The 21,848-nt window shown below is 37.5% G+C and overlaps 1 protein-coding gene across 5 annotated transcripts; it reads right to left on the bottom strand.

Annotated features, from left to right (window-relative positions):
- Positions 1 to 2,775: 2,775 nt before the first annotated feature.
- Positions 2,776 to 20,572, bottom strand: LOC311438122 (actin, alpha skeletal muscle B-like). 5 transcript variants are annotated; one of them, XM_084522213.1, is made up of 9 exons: positions 20,491 to 20,572; positions 17,186 to 17,332; positions 15,443 to 15,571; positions 11,027 to 11,137; positions 8,618 to 8,702; positions 7,313 to 7,474; positions 6,610 to 6,801; positions 5,308 to 5,489; positions 2,776 to 3,740 (listed from the first exon to the last, which is right to left on the bottom strand). In XM_084522213.1, exons 2-9 carry the CDS (start codon positions 17,312 to 17,314, stop codon positions 3,597 to 3,599), a joined length of 1,134 nt encoding a protein of 377 aa, XP_084378339.1. In that variant the 5' UTR covers positions 17,315 to 17,332; positions 20,491 to 20,572; the 3' UTR covers positions 2,776 to 3,596. The 5 variants fall into 5 exon arrangements, with proteins under 5 accessions (XP_084378339.1, XP_084378341.1, XP_084378340.1 ...); XM_084522215.1 differs by lacking the exon at positions 20,491 to 20,572 and adding an exon at positions 19,923 to 19,969; XM_084522214.1 differs by lacking the exon at positions 20,491 to 20,572 and adding an exon at positions 18,528 to 18,681.
- Positions 20,573 to 21,848: the final 1,276 nt, after the last annotated feature.

Raw genomic sequence — 21,848 nt, 5'->3', positions numbered from 1 at the left:
GCAAAAGCCATGTTTACCTCCTTTGCTACTTAGTTTCTGAAAAAATTTTTTTCCTTGCCTTTGTCCTTCTCCTAGAGATGTACTCTGGGACATGAGGTGATGTCATTGTTGCTCTATGCAAAGTCCCCTTCTGTTTGGAATGGCTTATTCTAAGCTACAGCAACATATTCTGGGAGAACATAACAGTTCACTTACCTGGGTAAGAATTGACTTGACATTGCCTCACTTCAGCTGTTAACCTTCTCTTATGCAGTAGTTGAATAAAAATAAAAAACTGAAAAGTATCAGAGAGTTTTGATTAATTTCTATTTTTGAGTTGATTTCACCTTCAGATTCTAGATTAGACTAACATTAAAGTCAGGTTACAACTACAGTAAAGAAATGCTGTATTATTAGAAAAATGAAATAACTCAGTTGGGTTTAAACTGATAACGTATTTATAAGACCAAAATCAGCCTACACTACTTAGAAATCCCTTTTTCATTTTGTTGATGTTTCATTTCATCAGACACTTTTTTTAAACTTTTCAATATATATATTTTTTTTTGCTATGATGCCTGCACTGCGTTGCATCCTTTGTTTTCACACATCAAGAAATGTAGAAGAAAGTAATGCAATTTCGTGTTGTGGGTTTGTTTGTTTTTAACATGTTTTTGTGGTAAAAACACAATAATCCAGGTATTTCACTACACAGGTATTTCACTGGGGCTCTTGGAACATGTTCTGTAGAAAAGAGGTGATGAAACTGCCTAACCTAGTAGATTTTAGGGCACTGATTAGTGAGTTGTGAGTAGATACTGAAAGGGATATTAAAAAATGTAAACTGAAAATCCTAAATAAGATCCTTCATTTTTAATATTGAAACCAGGACAAGTAGTTTATTAGCAAACTGAATGGAGTTTTGCTTTGATGTTACAGAGGACTGCAAAAGTAACTGAATTCCAAAGATCTGCGTACTTAAATTTATGCCGTTGAACATCACACCTACAAAAGGTCGAGACGAAAATGTAAGTTATGTTGGTTAGATAGGTGATAACAAGCCAGTCAACAGTGCTAATCCCATATGTAGTTGGTTTATTATCAACTTAAATAGCAATCATATGAGCTTAGACCAAGATAATAAACATAGAAGTAGTACTCATTTCAGAGGCTGACATTTGCAATGGCTTACAGTTGCTTGAGAGCACATGGATACTGGCAATTTGAACTGCCTGCTGTTCAAAAGTAAGAAAAAAACAACCTATTACCCTGCACCATACAGCAAACCTTTGAAGAATCTTTCCCTTCCAAGTCTTTCAGCTTTTACCATTAACAGGTCATTTAGATGAAGAAATGAGATTACCTGCAGCTGGAATTGACAGTAATTATATGCATTTTCAAAAGGCAGTGGATGTTTCACCTGTGATACAAAGCTGACATGTTGCATTTCACTCATCTGTGAAGAACCCCAGTAAGCGACACCCAAGTCAGGCAGTGCCTTTGCAGAGCAGTACTGATGAACCCTTCCCTACGTGGGAAACGTGCATGTATCAGTTGCACATTGGCAATGCACAACTGAAACAAAGGCAAAATGTCATCCAGCGTTTTGATGAAGAAAGAAGAATTACAAGTTTACAGTGCAACTCTGGAATTAAGGCAACCTTCATTTTGCATTCCTCCCCTTCCCACGCAGGAGTCTGTCCTGCAGAAACCTCCACGCCAGAACACAACACAACAAGAGCAGGTTGTGCACCAGCCTAATATTCCCTCTGATGCTGAGCAGGCAGCTAACTGTCCGTGTCAGAGCACTCGCTGAAGAGCAGATGGATACTGCTCACCAGAAAATTCGAGACGAGTTGTTCATTTACTGCCCTTAGCCACAGCACTTGGGCACTGTCCATTATGCTGTCTCCAAGGATAACAGAAACTATTTACAGCACACTAGGATTCCTCAATGCTTTTGGAATGCTGTGACTTTTTTTAAAAAAGCATTGTATCAAAAGGAAAGTAAATTTATTTCTGTGAAAGCTGAACACTTTCAGAAAAAAATACACTTTTTCTAACAGTTTAACTCAGGCAAACACACTACAAGTCTGTAAATCCAGTTCTTATCTTTTCCCCATATTTAGAAAGAGAGGGAAATTGTCTTTACTGGCCATGTACCATAGCTTTAGGAGGCACAGATATAAAATACAGTGAAGTCAGAGAAAGACAAAGGGAAGGAGGGAGGGAGGATAAGCACACATTGTCCAGCTGATGGAACAGTTGTCTGGGAGTCAGGAATTCTGGATTTGGTTCTACTCCCAGCCCCCAGCACATTATAGTATTTAATGCAAGTCACTACATTCTGAAGCCTTGCTATTATTCATTTAGTAAAAGACGACCAAACAAAACAAAACAAAAAACATGTACTGCTATTTCACAGTGCAAGTGCATCAAACTTAACAGGCTTGATTTAAATCATGAAACACACACTAAACCTTACATCATTATCAATTCAAATTCTAAGGCATCCAGAATCACAAAGAACTTACTTGCCTGATATCTGAAGTAGGAAAATGTGACCTTTATAGCTGGTTTGAATATAGAACATTATGAAAATTTGTCATCCAAGAAGATATACATTTTTATGGAAACTGTGAAACAATTCTGTTTTCATTTAAAAATTGTTTATCTAGAAAACTCAGAGGGAACGAAACAATTTTCATCATAAAATTAAATTAGAACTTAGTAATTATTATTTTATCTTTAATAGATAAACTCGTCACTATGAAAATAATGTAAGCCACATCAGTCTTACATGGGTAATTACACTTTTATTGATCCATTAAACCCAGAAAATTTTAATAACATATTTAAAAGGTTATTATTTACTCAGTAATCATTACCTTAGCATAGCACAGCAAAAGTAAAAAGAAATATCATTTCACTGCTTAGGAAGAGATGAAGAAAATAACATGCAAAGTAAATTAATCTGTTACATGTGAATGCAAAAGTCACTGTAGCTTGTTGAAACTCATTACTGTTGGGGAGTGGTGGTCACAGGGAGACAAAAGACTCCTGCCAAACAATTAAAGCATGCAAAGGAAAGACATCCATGTGAGCCCCACTGAAAGAGAATGTGCACACTAGCACCCACATAAATACACTCTATCTTCAGTAAAGTAACCCCCTCCCCTTAGAGAAGTCCTATCTACTACTTAGCTACATAAATTAAGCCATATGTGGCACTTAAACCTTGCATTATGTCTGAGTTTGAAAGAATTACTTTCTATGTGGGTACTTCAGACTCACCACCAATTAGCAGAGATTAACATACAGATGTAACGTGCTGCCTCCTGAATGGATGGCAGTTCAGTACATAAAAATTGGGAAGGGGAAGTCTACAAAACCGTGACTATAATTGTTATTTATCTTGGAAAACACCCATCACTGAAACATTAGCCTCATTTTAGCAATAAAAAATTAAAAGTAATATACTAATTTGTATGACACCCCTTTAATGTGCTTTATTACAGGTAGAAGAAAGCCAAACCATGTAATTCCCTCAGAGTGAATGAGAGCAGATAATGTGAGAAACAGCACTACTTATCACTGACAGTACATGATAGAAGTATTCAAAAGCACTTGCGATGGACAATAGAGGGGCCAGCTTCCTCATATTCATCTTTACTGATCCACATTTGCTGAAAAGTGGACAGCGATGCCAATATTGAACCCCCAATCCAGACAGAGTATTTACGTTCTGGTGGTGCGATCATCTAGAAAAGAAGTGCAATCTGTTGTAAATAAACTGACAGGCAGGTAACACAGTAACATCTCTGGATGAAATAACTAGGTAAAAGTCTTATCATCATACCAGTGCAACTGCATTGAAATAAAGCACCAAAGAGGTAGAAAGCTTGCCATGTTCTCTGCCTTCCACCTCAAGTCAATAGAGATGCTGTTACGATGAGCAAATAAATAATTTCAGCCCATAAAATATGAGATGTCCTACAAAACATCTTCCAAAATTTACAAGCTTAAGAAAGAATTTAAAACTTTAAAAGATTAACCTAATTTGATCACTAGTAAATATTGCAGAGTATGATCTAAGGATTTTATTTTTAAGGATAAAGTAGTCCTTTAAATGAAAGAAACAACCCTCCATATAGACTGGCCCTGTATACCCAGCTAAGTACTAGACATAGGGCTGGAAGACCTGCCACCTCTTCCCTCCTTAGCCACTGACTTGTTAAAATACATAAAGCATGCCACTGCTTCTGCATGTTCCTGTTTCCATCCCTGCCACTTGGAGTCATGCCCACTCAGCATGCAGCCTGTTGCAAGATAAAAACTGGCTCTACATTTCACACAGATTTCACTTTGGGCACTAACATAGCATAAAGCCATAATACTGCTCATAGTCTCAGGTGGCTATTTCAGCAGCATCCACAGAGAAGTCCTCCCTCCAAGTCAGTCAGAACAGACCTGACTTGGTCTTGTGCTCAGACCTGGCAGGTCCAAAGTGTCACCAGCTGTGGAGCTGTTAACACCAGTTAACTATTTAACACAAGTACATGTGCAGCTTGGTAAAGGATGACATATATAATGTTGGAAACCCAATCATGTTAACAACTTTCAATATCCTCTCTATTTTGCCCATTTTGAAATAAATTCATCAATGAAAATGCACTACAAATCTAGCTATAATTAGAAATTTTGAGGCCACCAGTTGAATCACATTTTTCTGTGCTCCACTCTCCCATATCTGCAATGGCCTCCATTGCACAGAGAGGTGACAATAAAGGACCACTGAACTTTCATTTTCTCAATTTGCCATATCCTCTGCTTATTAACGAAGCAAAGCAGTTGTGCAGTTGAGAAACAGCAGTATACACAGAGACTGCTTATAATATACAAGAGCACTGTACACTATACATTGTCTTGAGTCAAAGCTGAGAGAGTCCTTTCAAATAGCTAACAAGCTGTATACTTTGGACACTGCTTAGATTTTGAATTTATTAGTGAAGAACCCGTAAATGAAATTTCTTCCACTCTTTTCACTGTTAGCCAAGCACTGAAGTCTATAATATTCCCAGTAGCTTCTCAAGTTGTTCATTTCCCCATTGGTATTTACACCTCCTTTTTCTCTAGGCTCATCCCTACCTCTCCAAGCCCTCTTTCAGCCCTTCTTTGGCTGGTAGAAGGAAAGGAGGTTTAAGGCCACCTGTCCAAGACACAGTTCTCTTAATGGGACTCCTGATGCAGGAATTGGATATTCTCTTAAGGACATTTCAGATTTATTTTTTCAACAAAAGAAGGGTAGGAGCAAGTGTTAAAAATTACCTTAATCTTCATGGTACTTGGAGCCAAAGCTGTGATCTCTTTCTGCATACGATCACCAATACCAGGATACATTGTGGTTCCTCCAGAGAGTACATTGTTGGCATACAGATCCTTACGGATGTCAATATCACATTTCATAATACTGTTGTATGTAGTTTCATGGATACCTGCCGACTCCATCCCTGGGTGGAAAGAAGTTTTCACCATGTTATTTCTCTTTGCCCCCTTCTTTTATATAGTTGTTAACATGAAAAGAAGGCTCACTAGTCCAAGTTCATATCCCTCACCTGTCTCTCTTAGGAAAACTCCACAAAAATAAAAAAGCTATGTGGTGCTTAGGAGAGGAAGGAGAAAGACAGTGCACACTCCTCACATTCTTTGTCATCTCAGCATAGGGCCAGACTAATATACTAACAAAATAGGCACACGAGGAAGAAAGATCCCTACTACAGTTTCAAATTTTAAAAAATATTTAATTCCTGAAGGGAAATATTTAATAATAATAATATAGAAGTATTTCAGAAAAAGAGAGTTATTACTGCAATAATTTTCCATATTGATAACCTTTTATGATGCTGTTAGTAAGAAATAGAAGCCCACTTAGCATTTCACTGGACTACTTTGATTTTGAGGTGTCAGTTAAACTAGAATGCCACTACAGTAAAGTTAAATTATGGTAGCATTTTTTTGCTGAAGAAGAGAAACAGGCATGATAAAGTTCCACAAGTAGAGCCCGATCTTTAACTACTATACTTTTCTAACTAATAAACACATTTTGACGGAGATTGGTGATCTGGGAAATCATAAATTCCATAGCTACATTTCCAATCCTAACCTTGTTTAGCACCAACCTTGATCCCTGGGAATTTTAACACTACAGATAAAATGACTGGAAAATTATATTTCATTTGATTTTTAATAAGATTAAATTACATATTTTTTAATAAGATTAAATTACAGATTAATATAATGAAACAATAAACAGAAGCAGAATCTAGATTAAATAGAACACATGAGCAGCACTGTGCAGCTATACATCAGTCAAGATAAAAAGCAGTGATCTTCTCACAGTTCTCTAAACAGCATCTTAAAGTCTCTATTGCATTTATAAAAGGTTGAAACTGTCTTAAAATTCTATTATATCCAAACTGACAAGTACCTTTTTGAAGCAGCTTCTAAAGAATTGATTAAGCAAATAGAAGCTGCATTTTTTTTACGGGCATTTGAGAATAAATACCTAAGTTCCAACAACTGCGGGTTTCCTATACTTTCTTTTCCCTAGAAAGAAAAGCCATGTCTCACCTATGAAGGATGGCTGGAAGAGAGTTTCTGGGCATCGAAATCGTTCATTTCCAATGGTGATGACTTGCCCATCAGGAAGTTCATAGCTCTTTTCAAGAGAGGAGGAGGAAGCAGCAGTTGCCATTTCATTTTCAAAATCCAGAGCCACATAACAAAGTTTCTCCTTTACATCTCTCACAATCTCCCGTTCCGCTGCAGACAGCCAACAAGTTTTTAATCAACATACAGTATGACAGCTAGGACACAGGTATTCTTGGGCACATTTCTCTGGGTTCATGGTGATCATACAGTCCATTGAATTCTGATCTCCCTGCTATCTCAGCTATGTTACTTTCCATTTCCATTACCAAAATTCTCTCATCCACAGATAAAAGACATGTAATACTACAGAATACCATAAAGTCTAAAGTTAAAATTTTTATGTCTCAAAATGTTGATCAAACCTTTAGAGGTTCATCCATTACCAGCTAATAACTTTGTTCTTTTGTCTGTGGAACAGGTAATATCAAATCCAGCAACCAGTTAAATTTGTCAGTGAAATAGCATGTGCTGAAAGGCAAAGCCAGGAGTATCCCATTAGCTATCCATTAGTTAACTTTGAGATAAGGATTTTGATGCATCTTGCCAGGTACAGGATTCCAGCATAATAAGACAACTACCACAGCAAATGCATGCAAAGTGCACACAAAACACAGCTTTTTACCAGTGGTGACAAAAGAGTAGCCTCTTTCTGTAAGGATCTTCATGAGATAGTCAGTCAGGTCCCTGCCTGCAAGATCCAGTCTCATAATGGCATGAGGTAAGGCGTAGCCCTCATAGATAGGCACATTGTGTGTGACACCATCCCCAGAATCCAAAACTATCCCTGAAAAGAGAAAGAAAAAGAAAAGCTGGTTATTTTTCACTGAAACAGTCTCTACATTCTCCATATTCTAAGTTGAAACGTGCAACAACAAGATGCTCACATGATGATTGTTCTGTTATTCTTATAAATCAAATGCTGTTCATGTGAGATGAAGTTGTCAGCACAAACTAAGTAACTGTGTCTGGGAAAAGACATGTAACATTCAGCAGTTTGACTGTATTGTTCTTACGGAACAGATGCTACCAGTAACAATCATATACAGAGTCTTCCATTTCAGAAGACCCCTAGCACTTCACAGACATTAAATAATGTGTAAACTGTACACAAAAATCTGTCTGCCATTAAAATAAATCACTCCATGAGGAAAAAATATAACAACTGTTTATCTGTGCACAGACATCACTTACATTCTTGAATAGAAAAAGAAGTATATATTTCCCGCTTAAAATAAGTACAGCCTTTCTGATATCAAAGACACACATAAACAGTTGAGTTTTAAACCTAAAGCAAGTATTTGTGACATGTCATAATTCACGTAGGCTGGTGATCTTTTTATACAGAATTATACTGTGGCATCAGGCTACAAAGACAGATGGTATTTTAATTCTTTTTTTCAAAGTATATCAACACTGAAGGGTTGCTAAGAAGTAATTTATCATCTTAATGCCTGATCAGATTCTAAATGGCAATAAGAATAGATCTCCATGCTAATTCTAATGATCGCTTAACAACGGATATCAAGTTAGGTTATTGAAATTCAACACTTAAATGAAATATTTTCATTTAACTACTGAACAGTATTTTTCTTCTACTGGGAATGGAGCTTAACAATAGAGAGGCTTGAAGTGAATAAGAAGGATCTGCAGATTTTGAACAATCCAGTTAAGATACAGCCTCTATGCTGTATAATTAACGGCAGTATCAAGCTGTATCATTGTTCACCTGCTCATGTAGTTGAATTGACTTGATCTTTTGAAGCAGAAAGACTTAACATCCATACCCGTACATTCAGTTTCCATACAGCTATCAACCTTTCTTAATACACATCTGATGTCTGTGATACACAATCAAGATATCCGTGTACGTGCACACATGTACTCAAGGGAAGGACAGGTGGACAACACGACTCCCAGAGAGACTCACCAGTAGTTCGTCCAGATGCATACAGAGACAACACTGCCTGAATTGCTACGTACATGGCTGGCACATTGAACGTCTCAAACATAATCTGTAATTAAGGATTTGCAAACCTTTAGGATCTGCACTAAGAGTATCTGAAAAGACAATCTTTTTATTCTTAAATAAATACTGCCAGTTACTACTCCCAAGTCGCCTCCTGACCCATGGCTCTTCTGTGAACAGCACACTAAATTTTCTTTAGGGTTTCATAAAAATCACTGAAGTCAGTGGATATATTTCCATTAACCTCAAACTAGGTCATTTTGTTACTGGTAATATTCACTGAAAGTGATGTTTTTTCACCTTGATGGCGGGAATGCAACAATACTGCTGTCTGACATATATTTATATATATGTTTATATACATATTTATATATATACATGTGTATGTGTGTATACATATATATATATGTAAGATTTGTAGGAGACACAGCTGGAAGAAACTACAAGGAATAATCTCTATACCCAAATCAAGGAACAGTCAACCATTCCTGACATAGCTTTTGTTCTGTCTCAGAAATTCCACTGCTGGGGCATTCAGATTCCTCTGGCAAACAAATCCAGTGACACACTGTCCCTAATATTGTAAGGCCTTTCTTGGTGTCTAGCTAAAACCTCACTTGGTCTGGTTTAAACCCATGACATCTCACTTTGCCCCCTGCAATCACAACAGTTTGTTTTCTCCTTATGGTGACCTTAACCATGATCTCTCATCTTGTCCCCCATCTCTACTCTAGAAAGCTTCAGTGCTTTCCACATTCCATGTCAGATACACTGACATTTTATCTGACCAGAAGGAATATTATTCGTTCCCAGCTGGCCTTCCACTGGAACTCTGCTAAGAAAAGACATTAAGGGAGGACAGGGAGTGGCTTTATTCTTTTTAAAACCAATGCCATGTAGCCTAGGCAGTGTCACCCCATTGCCAGAAGCACTGCTATGACCACATCTCACCATTCTGTCTGTCAAAAGTGCGGAGCCACTGGAATCAGGGGATTACATTTAGACTTTGCATTTCATAAACTAATACCTTTGCCAGTAAATGTATTTTAATGAAAAGTATGCTGTCAATTAAATAATGCATTAATTACAATATTTCAGTTAATTACTGTAATGAATTTAATGCAATAAGCAATAAACAGTAAGCCTTTGAACAATCTTGAAAACAGGATTTATCATCACAGCATAATGACAAAGAAACAGTCCTAGACATGTCTACTGTAAAAACCACACTTCCTGGTTGCTATAAACCAGGTTTTTCTTATGTATTGTTGTTATTTATTATCTCCCAGTTGTATTATCTTCCAGTAACGTGTGCTGTCATGCTCACTACTTAATTAGTTTATTTACACTGTTACTAAATTAATGCATAATCTTCCTATTCAATATACACCAGAAATGTGCACAAAAGGAAGCTCAAGGCCATACTTGATTTTCCCAAATGACTTTACACCTATATCTGTATTTAAATAACATTTACCTCTGGTTACACTACTGGTTAAATCTACAACATGGACTTTAGGTCAGAAGGCTGCTCTAAAATACACAGGCTTCAGAGGTCTACATTTGGTTCTGAGATGAGTTTGCTAAATCAGACTGGGCATGTCTGACTACAGAAATGTTTAGCAAAGCATCCTTTCAGATTGAATGCTTCTACATAATCCATTTTCCCAAGCCAGAACAAAGACTACTTTTTGAACACTTTTTCCCCAGTCCCTGAAGATGTGCTTGTTAGGAGATCCACAATTCTATGTGCACGTGGCCTTTAAAACATCTTCAAAAAAAAAAATAAATAAATAAATCTGCAATTCTGATATTGCGATAATGAGCACTATGAGGTAAAAGTGTTGAGAAAGTGACATTCTTCAGAGTAGAAAAGCAATAGTTTCTACAGCTTAAGCTAAGGTTTTGGGCTATTACAAACTCAGTCTCTGTAGACAGAGGTAGACATATAATAGGTGTCACTGATCCAAAGCGTAGGTGACGAGCGTACAGCACTCACAAACCACTGCACTGAAAGTCACTTAATGGAAGAGGAGCTGCTTTGGCCTCCTGTCCACACCTTCCCCACATACCGAGCCACACACACACAGCCTTGTAAACAAAGAAAATCACTTACAGCTACTAAGAGGCTAGTTGTACACAGAATGCTTCTACATGCAAGAACAAATCATTTTAGGGACATTCAGAGAACTAATATGTAGCAGAAACTTTTGCTCTCATCATGGTTCAAACAGCATGCTCAGTTACTAACCCTAAGGTCTGTATCTCCCAAATTAAGAAAGCTGAACATCCAGGACTACGTATACCATGGCTGTTTCTCTGCAGAAATGATCCACAGTGCAGCATTCCCACTTGATATCGGACCATTACCTGAGTCATTTTTTCACGGTTCGCCTTCGGGTTCAAGGGGGCCTCAGTGAGCAGCACAGGGTGTTCTTCTGGTGCAACGCGGAGCTCATTATAGAAAGAATGATGCCAAATCTGAAATTAAAATTGCTCAGAAAAATGGTCTGGAAAGTATTCCTTCTGTGCATATAACAGAACTACATAAAAAGTTTTTCAGACTCAGTCCAAGTGAATTTTCTACAGACGTATTAAAACAGAGAAAAAGCATGCGAAATTGAATGTGCTAAATTCCATTCTATTTTATTTCAGAACCAAAACCACTGGGATTTTACCATATGTAACAGCAGAGCATACACAAGGGAGTCCTGCCAGGTAGGATTCCCCATGCAGATGATGGATCATCCCCAGTAAAGAGGAGCACTGCTGAATTCCCAGCAATTCACAGCAATTCACAGAATTCCAGTGCTCTGGCACTGGAGCACAGCCAAGCACTGAACTGCCAGATCTGGAGAGACTTCTCCACTTCAAGCTGCTTGGAGGAGGAGATCCAGTTGCAAGTCATTGCCAATATGGTCTTTATAAATCTAATTATTTCCACAAAAATCAAAAGCCTTTTTTGCCACGGATATTCCATCCGGTAAACCCTGAATCAAACTTTCATTTATTATAGAGTAACCACATTTCTTATTTTCTGTAAAGCACCATAGTATTTTTCATGTTGGAAGGCATTACCTGATCAAACAATAATGGCTTTGATTGTCCTTCTGATACATCAAGGCCCTTATTGTCTGAAGACTGGGGCTATGAGAAACTCAAGGGATTTTTTTTCTTGATGCCAGCTCAAAGAGAGATCATTCAATAACATGATGAAATATTTTCATCTTCTCATTTAATTCTTTCCTGTACTTATTTTTTTCTCTTTTTAATCATAATCCAGCTTTGTTTGACCCAAGGAACTTATTTCTGAGCACAATACATCAGATTTATAGGTAAGTTTACTTGATTAATATCCTAGAAACAAGTATTATCAGGCTCCAAAATGAATTTAAATAGAAAAAAAGATCTTATCTAAATTGGAAACATCTACAAAGTCAGCAGCTGTCCAGAGCTGGAATTACTCATTAAGAAAATTATGAGCCCTGAGAAAAAATTCCATTCCTTCTCAGTTCCCTTAAAAAACTACCACAAAACAAAATAAAAAGATGTTTCCACAACTGGGGCTTGGGGTGGGGATGTAGGCCATCCTCCACTTGCAGGTTCAGAAAACAAAGACAGGGAAGTTGAATAAAACAAAGTAATCATGTAAAAGTTTAAAAAAAAGGACAATGTGTGTCAGATATAAGGAGAATAAAAAGCCTGCAATTCCAGACAGGAGAGACTTAACTGAGGACAGAGAAGGAAACCTCAATCCATACATAATTAACAAAGTACTGAAGATTTCAACAGTGAAGAAGAAACCTGTATGAATAAACTAGGACCCTGCTGAAATCTCTGGCATGTTGCAAGTTTTCCCTTAAAACCAGGCAGGATTAGGCACTGTACAAATCATTAGATTTGATCTAATGATAGTCATAACTGTAATGGATAATGATATTCCACGAGAAACAAGAATAGCCCAGTGTTGATTTTAATAGGTCAAAAGAATTAAATTTAAGCAGCAGGCACAATAGCAAAGAGAAATTACTGAGGAAGGATTATTCTAACACTTAAACATTTATGTAGTCATCAGAGCCAGAAATCGCTCCATTCTAATGCTTCTCCTCCCATACATTGTCAGCTCAGTAGCTGTGAACAAATTAACAGTGATGTACAATGCCCTGTATTATTATCCCGTGGAAAACGGAGCACTCCCAATTTGAATATTGTGAACTGAAGCACATGAGAAGAAGAATGCTCCATTTCATTGCCTACACGTTCTGCCCTTGATTCACACGAGTGTCTGTGCATCCTGCAGCATCCTTGCTCTCTCTTCCTCTCACATACATGCACACACGCTCATGCTTACTCACTCGCTCAGTGACCCTCCTCTTTTTGTCACGTGTGGATGGCTAGGCACTGCACTGTTATGCCTCTGTCCCATTTTTTTTGGCATGTCCCCCAGTAATTTTCTTGTTTATTCTACAGCATGATGTTTTTCAGTACTTTTATTGCCAAGTATGCAAAAGAAATTCAAAATTTGGATCAAAACCCTGCAACTGCTTTAAAAAACATGGGGATAAAATATATCCATAGCATCAAAACTTTGGGAATTGCATTTAAGAACTTCTCTCAGACAGAAAAGCATGCACATGTGTTTTACGGAGCTTCAGTGGAAACAGATTTCAATGGGATCATACAGCTGACTGAATCAAGAGGGACTGTAAGAAAAAAAAAATATATGCAATAAATATATTATATAAAATGTTATATATATTTTACATATATATATTTCTTTATTTGCAACAACCACAAAAGTTAGCAACACTGTTCTCATCTCTCACTGCCTTTATCTCATGCTTCCTTCTTTTTCTGTTTGTTGCTCATTTATTTGAAAACTGCCTTTGCTTTCTGTCCCACTCCTAGTCTGAGAACAACTCAGATTGGGGGCATCTTTCCCAGCTACTGCATTTTGCAAGCTGTATGTCTGAAGAAAGTTTGAGCTAGGAATTCACTTTCACAATTAATTCCTTCACCTATTTATATGATAAAGAAAGAGAGGAAGAAAAAAAAAATGTTCAAACCACAAGAACCCATACAGTATCCTGTCATTATTCAAATTCCAGCACTGTCTGAAGCCTCTACCACAGAACACCCCTGGAGGCCATTCCCCTAAGAAGGGGGAGGTCTGGGCAATAGGCTACACTGCAGCACTGCACTACACTACAGTAAATAAAGCACATGCTGCATTTTCACCTCCTTTGATACCCTTTCCTGACTACATTTTATATAGCCTACTCCAGTATCCAGCAATACCCAGAAAGGGAACGAATACCAGTATATGTAACACACAGGAGAAATTTTAGATGCAGAGACCAAACATTGAGAGAAGAACATAAAAGAGTGACCTCCAATTTATTTATTTATTTATTTTAAGGTAAATAAACTTTCCTACTTGATGTAGGAAGCAGGAAGCAAATATTAGGAAGAACAATGTAATGGGAATTATATTCTCATTCCTATATATCCTACTCTGCAGAAACAAGCAAGGTGCCCTCCCTCCCAAGAAGGAGTGCAATAATGAAATGCAAATACTATGCTTCCATCTAGAGGAGTAGGTGGGCAATTTATCTCCAAATATGAACTCAGAAACTGCCATTGCTTCTGTATCAACTTCAGTCTGTTCATCTGGAACACTGCACTTAGCAATTTGGGTTTATGACCACAACACAATGGCTGAATTATCTGATGTTAGGTATACAGCTATACCTCATCTCAGCAAATGCAAGCACAGGGTACTACAGGCCCTGTGTCTTCCTTTCAGTGGTGTTTTCCACAGGAAGACATGACTAGGAGCATTGGCTTGTGTTGTTTTCTTCTCAGAGCACTCCACCTGGAGATGGCACAGGACTGAGTTGCAATCCTGCCCCTACAGCAGATGTACAGCATTTCCAGAAACAGACGGACTCTTACTGCAAAGACCAGGACACCTGTGACATGAGAGAGACTTTGCACAGTAAGAGTGCCCTCTCCAGTGCTTGTCATGAGCACACCTCATTGCCCACACCAGGTCTGAGGCATCCTTAGATAGGCATTTCACAAAAAGCCATTATGCAGGCTGAATGCCAAAAAAGCTGTGCCTGACAGGGAATACAGCAGCCTTATCACCACACAGATGTTAAAATCTAACTGGAATCAGCTACAGTAAAACATGCTTCATGAACAAAAGCCCTCTACTCACATAATTAGTATAGGGATAGGAAGCCCAAATCTGTCCTCTCCTCTTTAACTGGCAGCGAGAACATCCTACACAGCACAACACGTGGGCATCACCCATGATCTTGTTCATGTAGGAAAGAACTGAGAAGGAAAAATCATCCCTCTGCCTCAGTTTTGATCCCAACTGAAGAAATATATCTTTAATGTTTCTCTGATTCACATCTGATGAATGGCAACCTGTATGGTTGTTACTTAAGCTACTTCCTATTATCATCACACCAAGTTCTGCCTCAGTATGAACTTCAGGACTGAAAATAGTAATTATAAAGCAAAAAATACTTCTATAACCTACTGCCAAACCTAATAAGTGTTGACTTTTTAAAACAGTAACAATTCTAGAAGTGCCAAGACCTGATTAACAACTGGACTCCTGGACTAACATATTGCACTAGACTGAGATTATAAATTCTTCATGGACTTTTCCTCTAATTTGCAAGAAGGATTATGGCATTTATTTATTATTATTTTTGTCTTACCATGATAACATGATGCTTCATTGAAATTATATTAAAAATTAACACCCACCTTTTCCATGTCATCCCAGTTAGTGATGATTCCATGCTCAATGGGATATTTCAGTGTCAGGATCCCTCTTTTACTTTGTGCTTCATCCCCTACATAGCTGTCCTTTTGACCCATTCCAACCATAACACCCTGTAAAGTATGTTGTTCTAATATTAGTGCAGTTTATCATGCACAGTAGAGAGAACATAATTTTTAAGTTAAAACTCCATGTGAAATACTTTACTTGCTACTGCTACCGATGCTCTAGCATGTACCTCCACAAAGCCAAAAATGGGCAGGAAACTAATTCACTAAAAATGTGAATTTATTGGTAACCACTTATATTAACCCCTTTGACAAACCCACCAGAAAGCACAAGGCAGCTTCAGAAATGAAGTCCGGTATCTCACACTGGGCACAATTAGTAGCTGTGCAGGAGCCTACTCTAGACAGGTATCAGTAAATTCACAGTTTCTCCAGAAGAGGTGGATCCTTTGCAATTTCACAAAGAAATACGTGAAAGGAATTATAGGTGAAAAAGGAAGATTTTTATTTTTATTTTTATTTTTTGGCTCCCCAGATTGGCTTTACATATTTGCTTGCACTTCGTGTCTAGGCAATTCCACTGCTGCCTTTAAGCAGTGAGACTCTTCCTTGCTGGAGGACTGGTTTAGAACACAGGTAAAATGAAAAACACTTGGTTTTGAAAATTTTTGAAGATTAATGTTCTTTTGTAAAATGTTTAACAAAGGCATTTTCTGAAAGAAAACTTATTAAACAATAGTTTTAGCAAGTTCATCATGTTTGCATTAGGAATTCTACCATACTTGCCCCAAATAACATACTATGTACAATGTTATTCAGCAACTAGCACAAAAAATATTTAATTTTCTCCTGGATATGTTTTAATTCCAAGGATTTAATAATGCAGTCACTGAACTGCTTCACTGTGCAAAATTACCTGCCAGCTCTAATCACTAATAAAAGTCAGTGAGCAATTCTAGAAGTTAAAGAATGGACATGTTTTCAACAACTGACATTTAAACTTTAATAACTCATAGAGTTGATCAAAATGCATTCCTTAAAATGCTAAATATTTTACACCCGTCAAATCAAGCTTATTTAACTCAGCAAAAGAACAATGAGAACTTCAAGGGAAGGGTTTTTACACCTCAGAAATTTAACATCTGACTCAGTTAAGAATAAAACCAATGAAAACCTGCAGCTTCTTTTTCTAAAGGAACTGTTAGAAAACTAATTAAACAGCAAGACCTTTTTCAAGTTCATGAAAAGCTACATTTATCCATACTAGTCCCGTTTGAGTTGATTAAGTGATGTGCTAGAAATGTTTTTGGAAGGTTAATGGGCCCTGCCGTTGTTTAACAGAATAAAAGGAATTTCCTCCTATTATTCATTTGGTTCCTCATGTTAGCAGCATTCTGCTTTTTTTCTTTGTATTGATACAGCAAGTATTAACTAATCCAGCAAGCCTTGCGTTCATTTTTTCCCCTGAAAGACACCTCCAGGTCATTAAAACACTTATGTTCTCCTATAGTCAACATTTTACAGTTGAAGACTACCTTTTCCAATGGATTGAAAAATTCACCTAACAGTATTGAAGACATGCAGCTCAATCCACAGGTTCTTAAGCTAAATTCCCACAGATGTGGATGGGAGGTTTGTCTGAATAATACTGATCTTTTGTCACTGCCACAAGTCTCAAAAACAAGAGCAGACAGAGCTTCCATTTTGGTACCAACAGACCTGATGTCGAGGACGTCCAACAATGGATGGAAATACAGCTCTTGGGGCATCGTCTCCTGCAAACCCAGCTTTGCAAAGCCCAGAACCATTGTCACAGACAAGGGCAGTGGTTTCATCATCATCACACATGGTGCCTCACAGCCGTGGCTGCAAAACAATAATTTGAGAGAGGAGAGGGGAGGGAGTAGATGGAATGGAATAGGACAGAAGCAACTCTCCACCTTTTAGGCAGAAAATTGCTGAAAGAAAAAAAAAGAAAAAAGAAAAAAAAAAAAGGAAAAAGACTGAACCTAAATAGCACAGTCTATACAGCCTCAATATTAGAAAGCATGTTAAGTATCCACACAAGTTTCTACTTGAATAGATTTATTGAACCAAATGAATGAAGACGTTCAGTCTTGATTTCCAGAAGAGAGATCTCCTCCAATATAGCCTCAGAGTCCTCTTCTGTTCTTTGACTTGGTGATCATGGGGTAAGTTCAGCAAAAGGATGCACATTCAGCTCTTACATGGACCTCAGCAGGTATAACTCCCTGTCTTCTGGGGCCGAATTACCTTCTGGAAATTCTATTTGTTAAAAACAAATTAATCGCATGTGCCTACCAGTTACAATGTCAGTACTCAAACAGTAAACGAGCTCCTGAACATTCATTCCTTCATATGCTACATTTATTCCCTAGTGGCATTTTTAAATTTGCCTTTTTCTTAGAGGGCCATCATCAATCTGAAACAAGCAACTAAAAATAACCCCTACAAGAAGTTTCATGAAAGTGTTTGCCGTGTTTTTAAATGACAGCTACTCTGTAATGTTAAGTGCTCACTAAAGGATCCATTCCATATTTGTAAATGGTAAATACCTTATCAAAGTGGCTATTCTGGGAAACAGAACGAGACGTGGCTGGCACAACTGACCCAAACCAATGAAACTTTAGGGTTGGCCAACATATCAGGTGAAGTCCTGAACTCATTGAAATCCATGGCAAAACTCCCACTGAGGGAGGGCCAGAATTTCACCAAGACTTCTGTTTCAGATTCCTTGTTTATTTTTAGGGCTGTAGGATTGCCTCTTTAGGCAGTCAAGAAGAGGGAAGTACTTTATTTTTCCTTCTCCAGCTACTTCACTCAGTAAGGAAGAGGTACGTTAGGAATGAGAAAGGAATGAACAGAAAAACAGAACTTACCCAGCAAAGTCCTCTCCCTAACAATGCAAACAAGTATGTGACTTCTGATAGCATTTCAGTTCCACCTAAGCAAGTGCCATGCACAGGGTCAGGCCATTAGCAGTGGCAGAGTAGCCAGTAAAATTCAGGTTTTTCCCTCAGACCAAGTCATTCTGCCCTACCTGTGGGATTTAAAATAGTCTCATTCTCTTCAGAGGATCCCTGCAATAATACTGAAGTCCCTGGACATTCAAAACCCAGCTTTTGTCACAACAGACGACTGTGCAGTGACAGTAGGCTGCGCCCCTTCTGTATCAAAAGAAGCTTGAGCTGCAGGAAGTTCCTGGTGTTCAATCCTTTCCCATAGGTTTCATGGAGTAAGGTTATGACATATAATTGATCAAAACATCGTTAGATGAAATAGAAGCATAATTAGAAAAGGATGACATTATTTTAAAATAGCAGTAATTGCTTTAACTGTTGTTGATCTGCCTATGAGTAGAAGATTCCTTCTCTTAAAAAAAAAAAGGTATTTTTATCACATAAATTTGCTAACAGATTTGATTTAGGAACATCAGTTCCAGTAGTTGGTATTTCTGACCATTCATTCCTGTTGCCATGAACCTACTTTCTTCCAAAACCCTAAGGAGAAGGCTTTTAGAATGCAATAAACTAACCATTTACCAGCTTTATACAGCTTTACAGAACTGTATCCAGACTCTGATTCCATTGGTGTGAGCCTGAAGTGAAGGAAATTTGGTTCTTAAATGCAGGAATTGCATCAGATGAGACACTACAATTTCAAAGTAGAGATACTGGAAGTAGAGAAATTCTCCATGGCTCTGAGAGTTCAGCATTGTTCCATGGTTTTAAAGACTGGATATGACAAAGATATTTAGTCCTCCATGGTGAGAAATAATAATCACTTTCATTCATGAAAACAGCATTTTATATGTAACCGTGCATATAGAACTAATGTCAGTACAGCCATACTCAAGGAAACAAAATTCAGGGGTAAACCCCAGTTCATCCTTACAAGCTACACTTTGGGGTGCTAACAGTAATGCACTTTACATCCTTTATTCAGTATTGATTCAATTCCAGAGAAGTCACTGAAACTTATTAAGAAAATCAACAGCTGAATCTGTTCATTTCTTGCTTAAAAAAATAGCAACAACATTGCTTTGCTTATTATTACTTGGTCATAAGGTAAATGATAAAGAGCACTACTGAAATATAAAACCTTTCATTGTCATTATTGCTTTGCAGCTGCTCAATTTATAGGTTTAATAATCACTTCCACAAAGCAGTCATTTGGAAATCTTTTCACTAGATGAAGTTCCAAAACACAAAGACTTTCCTAAATTTCCTTGATTTTTAATTTCAATTTCTTCTAATTCCGAGTCCAAAATTGAATAAAATTAACAGAAAGCTTCCCCTTGGTTTCTACTGGTTTGTGCGTAATATCCAGAGAGAACTATTAAAACTTTTAAATTGCTTAGCTCATTCTGCATTTTGTATGCATATTTAGTGCTCACTAAATAAAACTCCTTATTGTCTATGCTGAAGACAGATGCCTTAATTATCTATTCAATCAAAACCTCAAGCCTCCGTGCCTCACATAAGCCTGCCCCACAACACTTGCCCATCCCTCCTTGCTCCCCAACAAGTTCGGACAAGTGTAGGTAGAACTGAAATTAATACAGAATTAATTAATTCTCAAGACAGCACACATTTTATGTATGTAGTCTTCCAGTACAAAATACTCCGAGAAAACTAAATGTGACAGAACACATTCACCTTGTGCTTCAACACGGTTTCTATCGTTGCTGCTCATAGTTAGTTGTTCTGTTTGCACTTAAGTGTTTTTTCTAGCCTTCAGATAGACTAAGAAGGTTCTACTGTACACCACTAATCTTTCCAGTGATGAGAGACATCTACATTTCCCTGCAATCATACAGTAAAATCTGAATTACCTTACACTAGGAGACCCTCTGGAATTCCTTCAATGGCTGAAGCAAGCTGTATCCAAGTCCACAGTTTGGAAAGATGAAAGTGTACATATCCCCAAAAGATGTCAGACAAGTAAAGAGAAGCATTAAAATCATGAACTGTAATACCAAAAACTCTCAGGGCAGTACTTACCCAGGAAATGGTGATGATTTGTAAAAGCGTCTTTGTAAATGAAGTGATCTCACCTTCCATTACATTTATATCAGCTTCAGGAATGGTGTTCACAGAATATCTACATGTGTCAAGCCATTTTTGGAAACTTTTTTTTTCAGTTTGTGCTTATCACAGGAACAGCATAAAGGTCTGGATAAATTAGGGCAGAATTTCCACTATCTCTGGATCCTTTCCCACATGTTAACTTGCAGTGCCTCATGACATAGGGGTTTTTTGTCATTGTTTGTTTGTTTTATTTATTTATTTATTTATTTCTATCTCCCTTGAAGACAAAAATAAGATGAGCAAGACTGGAAAGATTTGTGGTCCACTGTTGTCGCTGGAAAGGATTCTACTTCACTATTAACACAAATAGCTAAGAATAGTTCATTATCATCCTGTTAGCAGCCATCTTCAAGCTGGAAAAGGAAAAGTCTTACCACGTACAATACTCATATTTCAACTGTACTTGCTGTTTGTTTGTGTGGTGCAAAGCCTGAAAATAGCTGACTTATCTCAGTACTTGGGTGACACTATGGCTGAAAACAGGGACTGAATCAGCAATAAGTCATTCAAAAGAGATGACCAGTAACTATTCCACAAAAAATATATATATATCTATTACATAGGAATATATTTGACATATATAGGAATACAGACCACTAACAGGCTAAGAAATATTAAAAGATCATCAAGAGAAGTTTCCAGGCATTAACTAGAATGGTAATTATGGCCAGCAATATTTCCCATTCCATGTGACGAAAACAAATGATGCAGAATATTAGACACAATATGGCAAATGTTAACTCTGCAATCATCTAGTGCCAACCAATCCTTTCTCACTTGTAACGTGACTGCACAGGAGACCTCATATACAAGAATTTTTGCACCATAAGAAGATATTTCACCTCATTAACATCTATGTCAATCTTGTATCAGCCCATCAGTAAAACTGATGCAATCCTTCCGTTTTCATACTCACTAAATTTTTCTTTTCCCACAAGACTTCAGTCTAGCAAATAGGAAATCTTTTTATGACTTAATGTCTGCTTCTTTAGCCTTGGCTTGTTTTGAATGCATCTCCATTTTATACAGACACGAACAAAACACAGAACAAACAGCAAACAATACCAGGAGAAAAAACAACTTTCTAGCTTCAAGTGACCACAGTCTTCATAATAAACTGTCCTGGGAATAGGAGAGATAGTTGTGCAGAGATTATAACAAAATACAGATGTATAAATATACCAGCCATATTGCTCCATTAGGCATCTACAGAAACTGAATGCAAATCCTCTGCTTTATAGCCTCTAAGTTGAAAATGTAACCTCTCTTCA

This window comes from Aythya ferina (genome assembly GCF_964211825.1).
Source record: "Aythya ferina genome assembly, chromosome: 5".
NCBI classification, from domain to species: Eukaryota; Metazoa; Chordata; class Aves; order Anseriformes; family Anatidae; genus Aythya; species Aythya ferina.
Note: the sequence above shows the minus strand (reverse complement) of the source record. Positions and strands in the feature narration are given on the sequence as shown.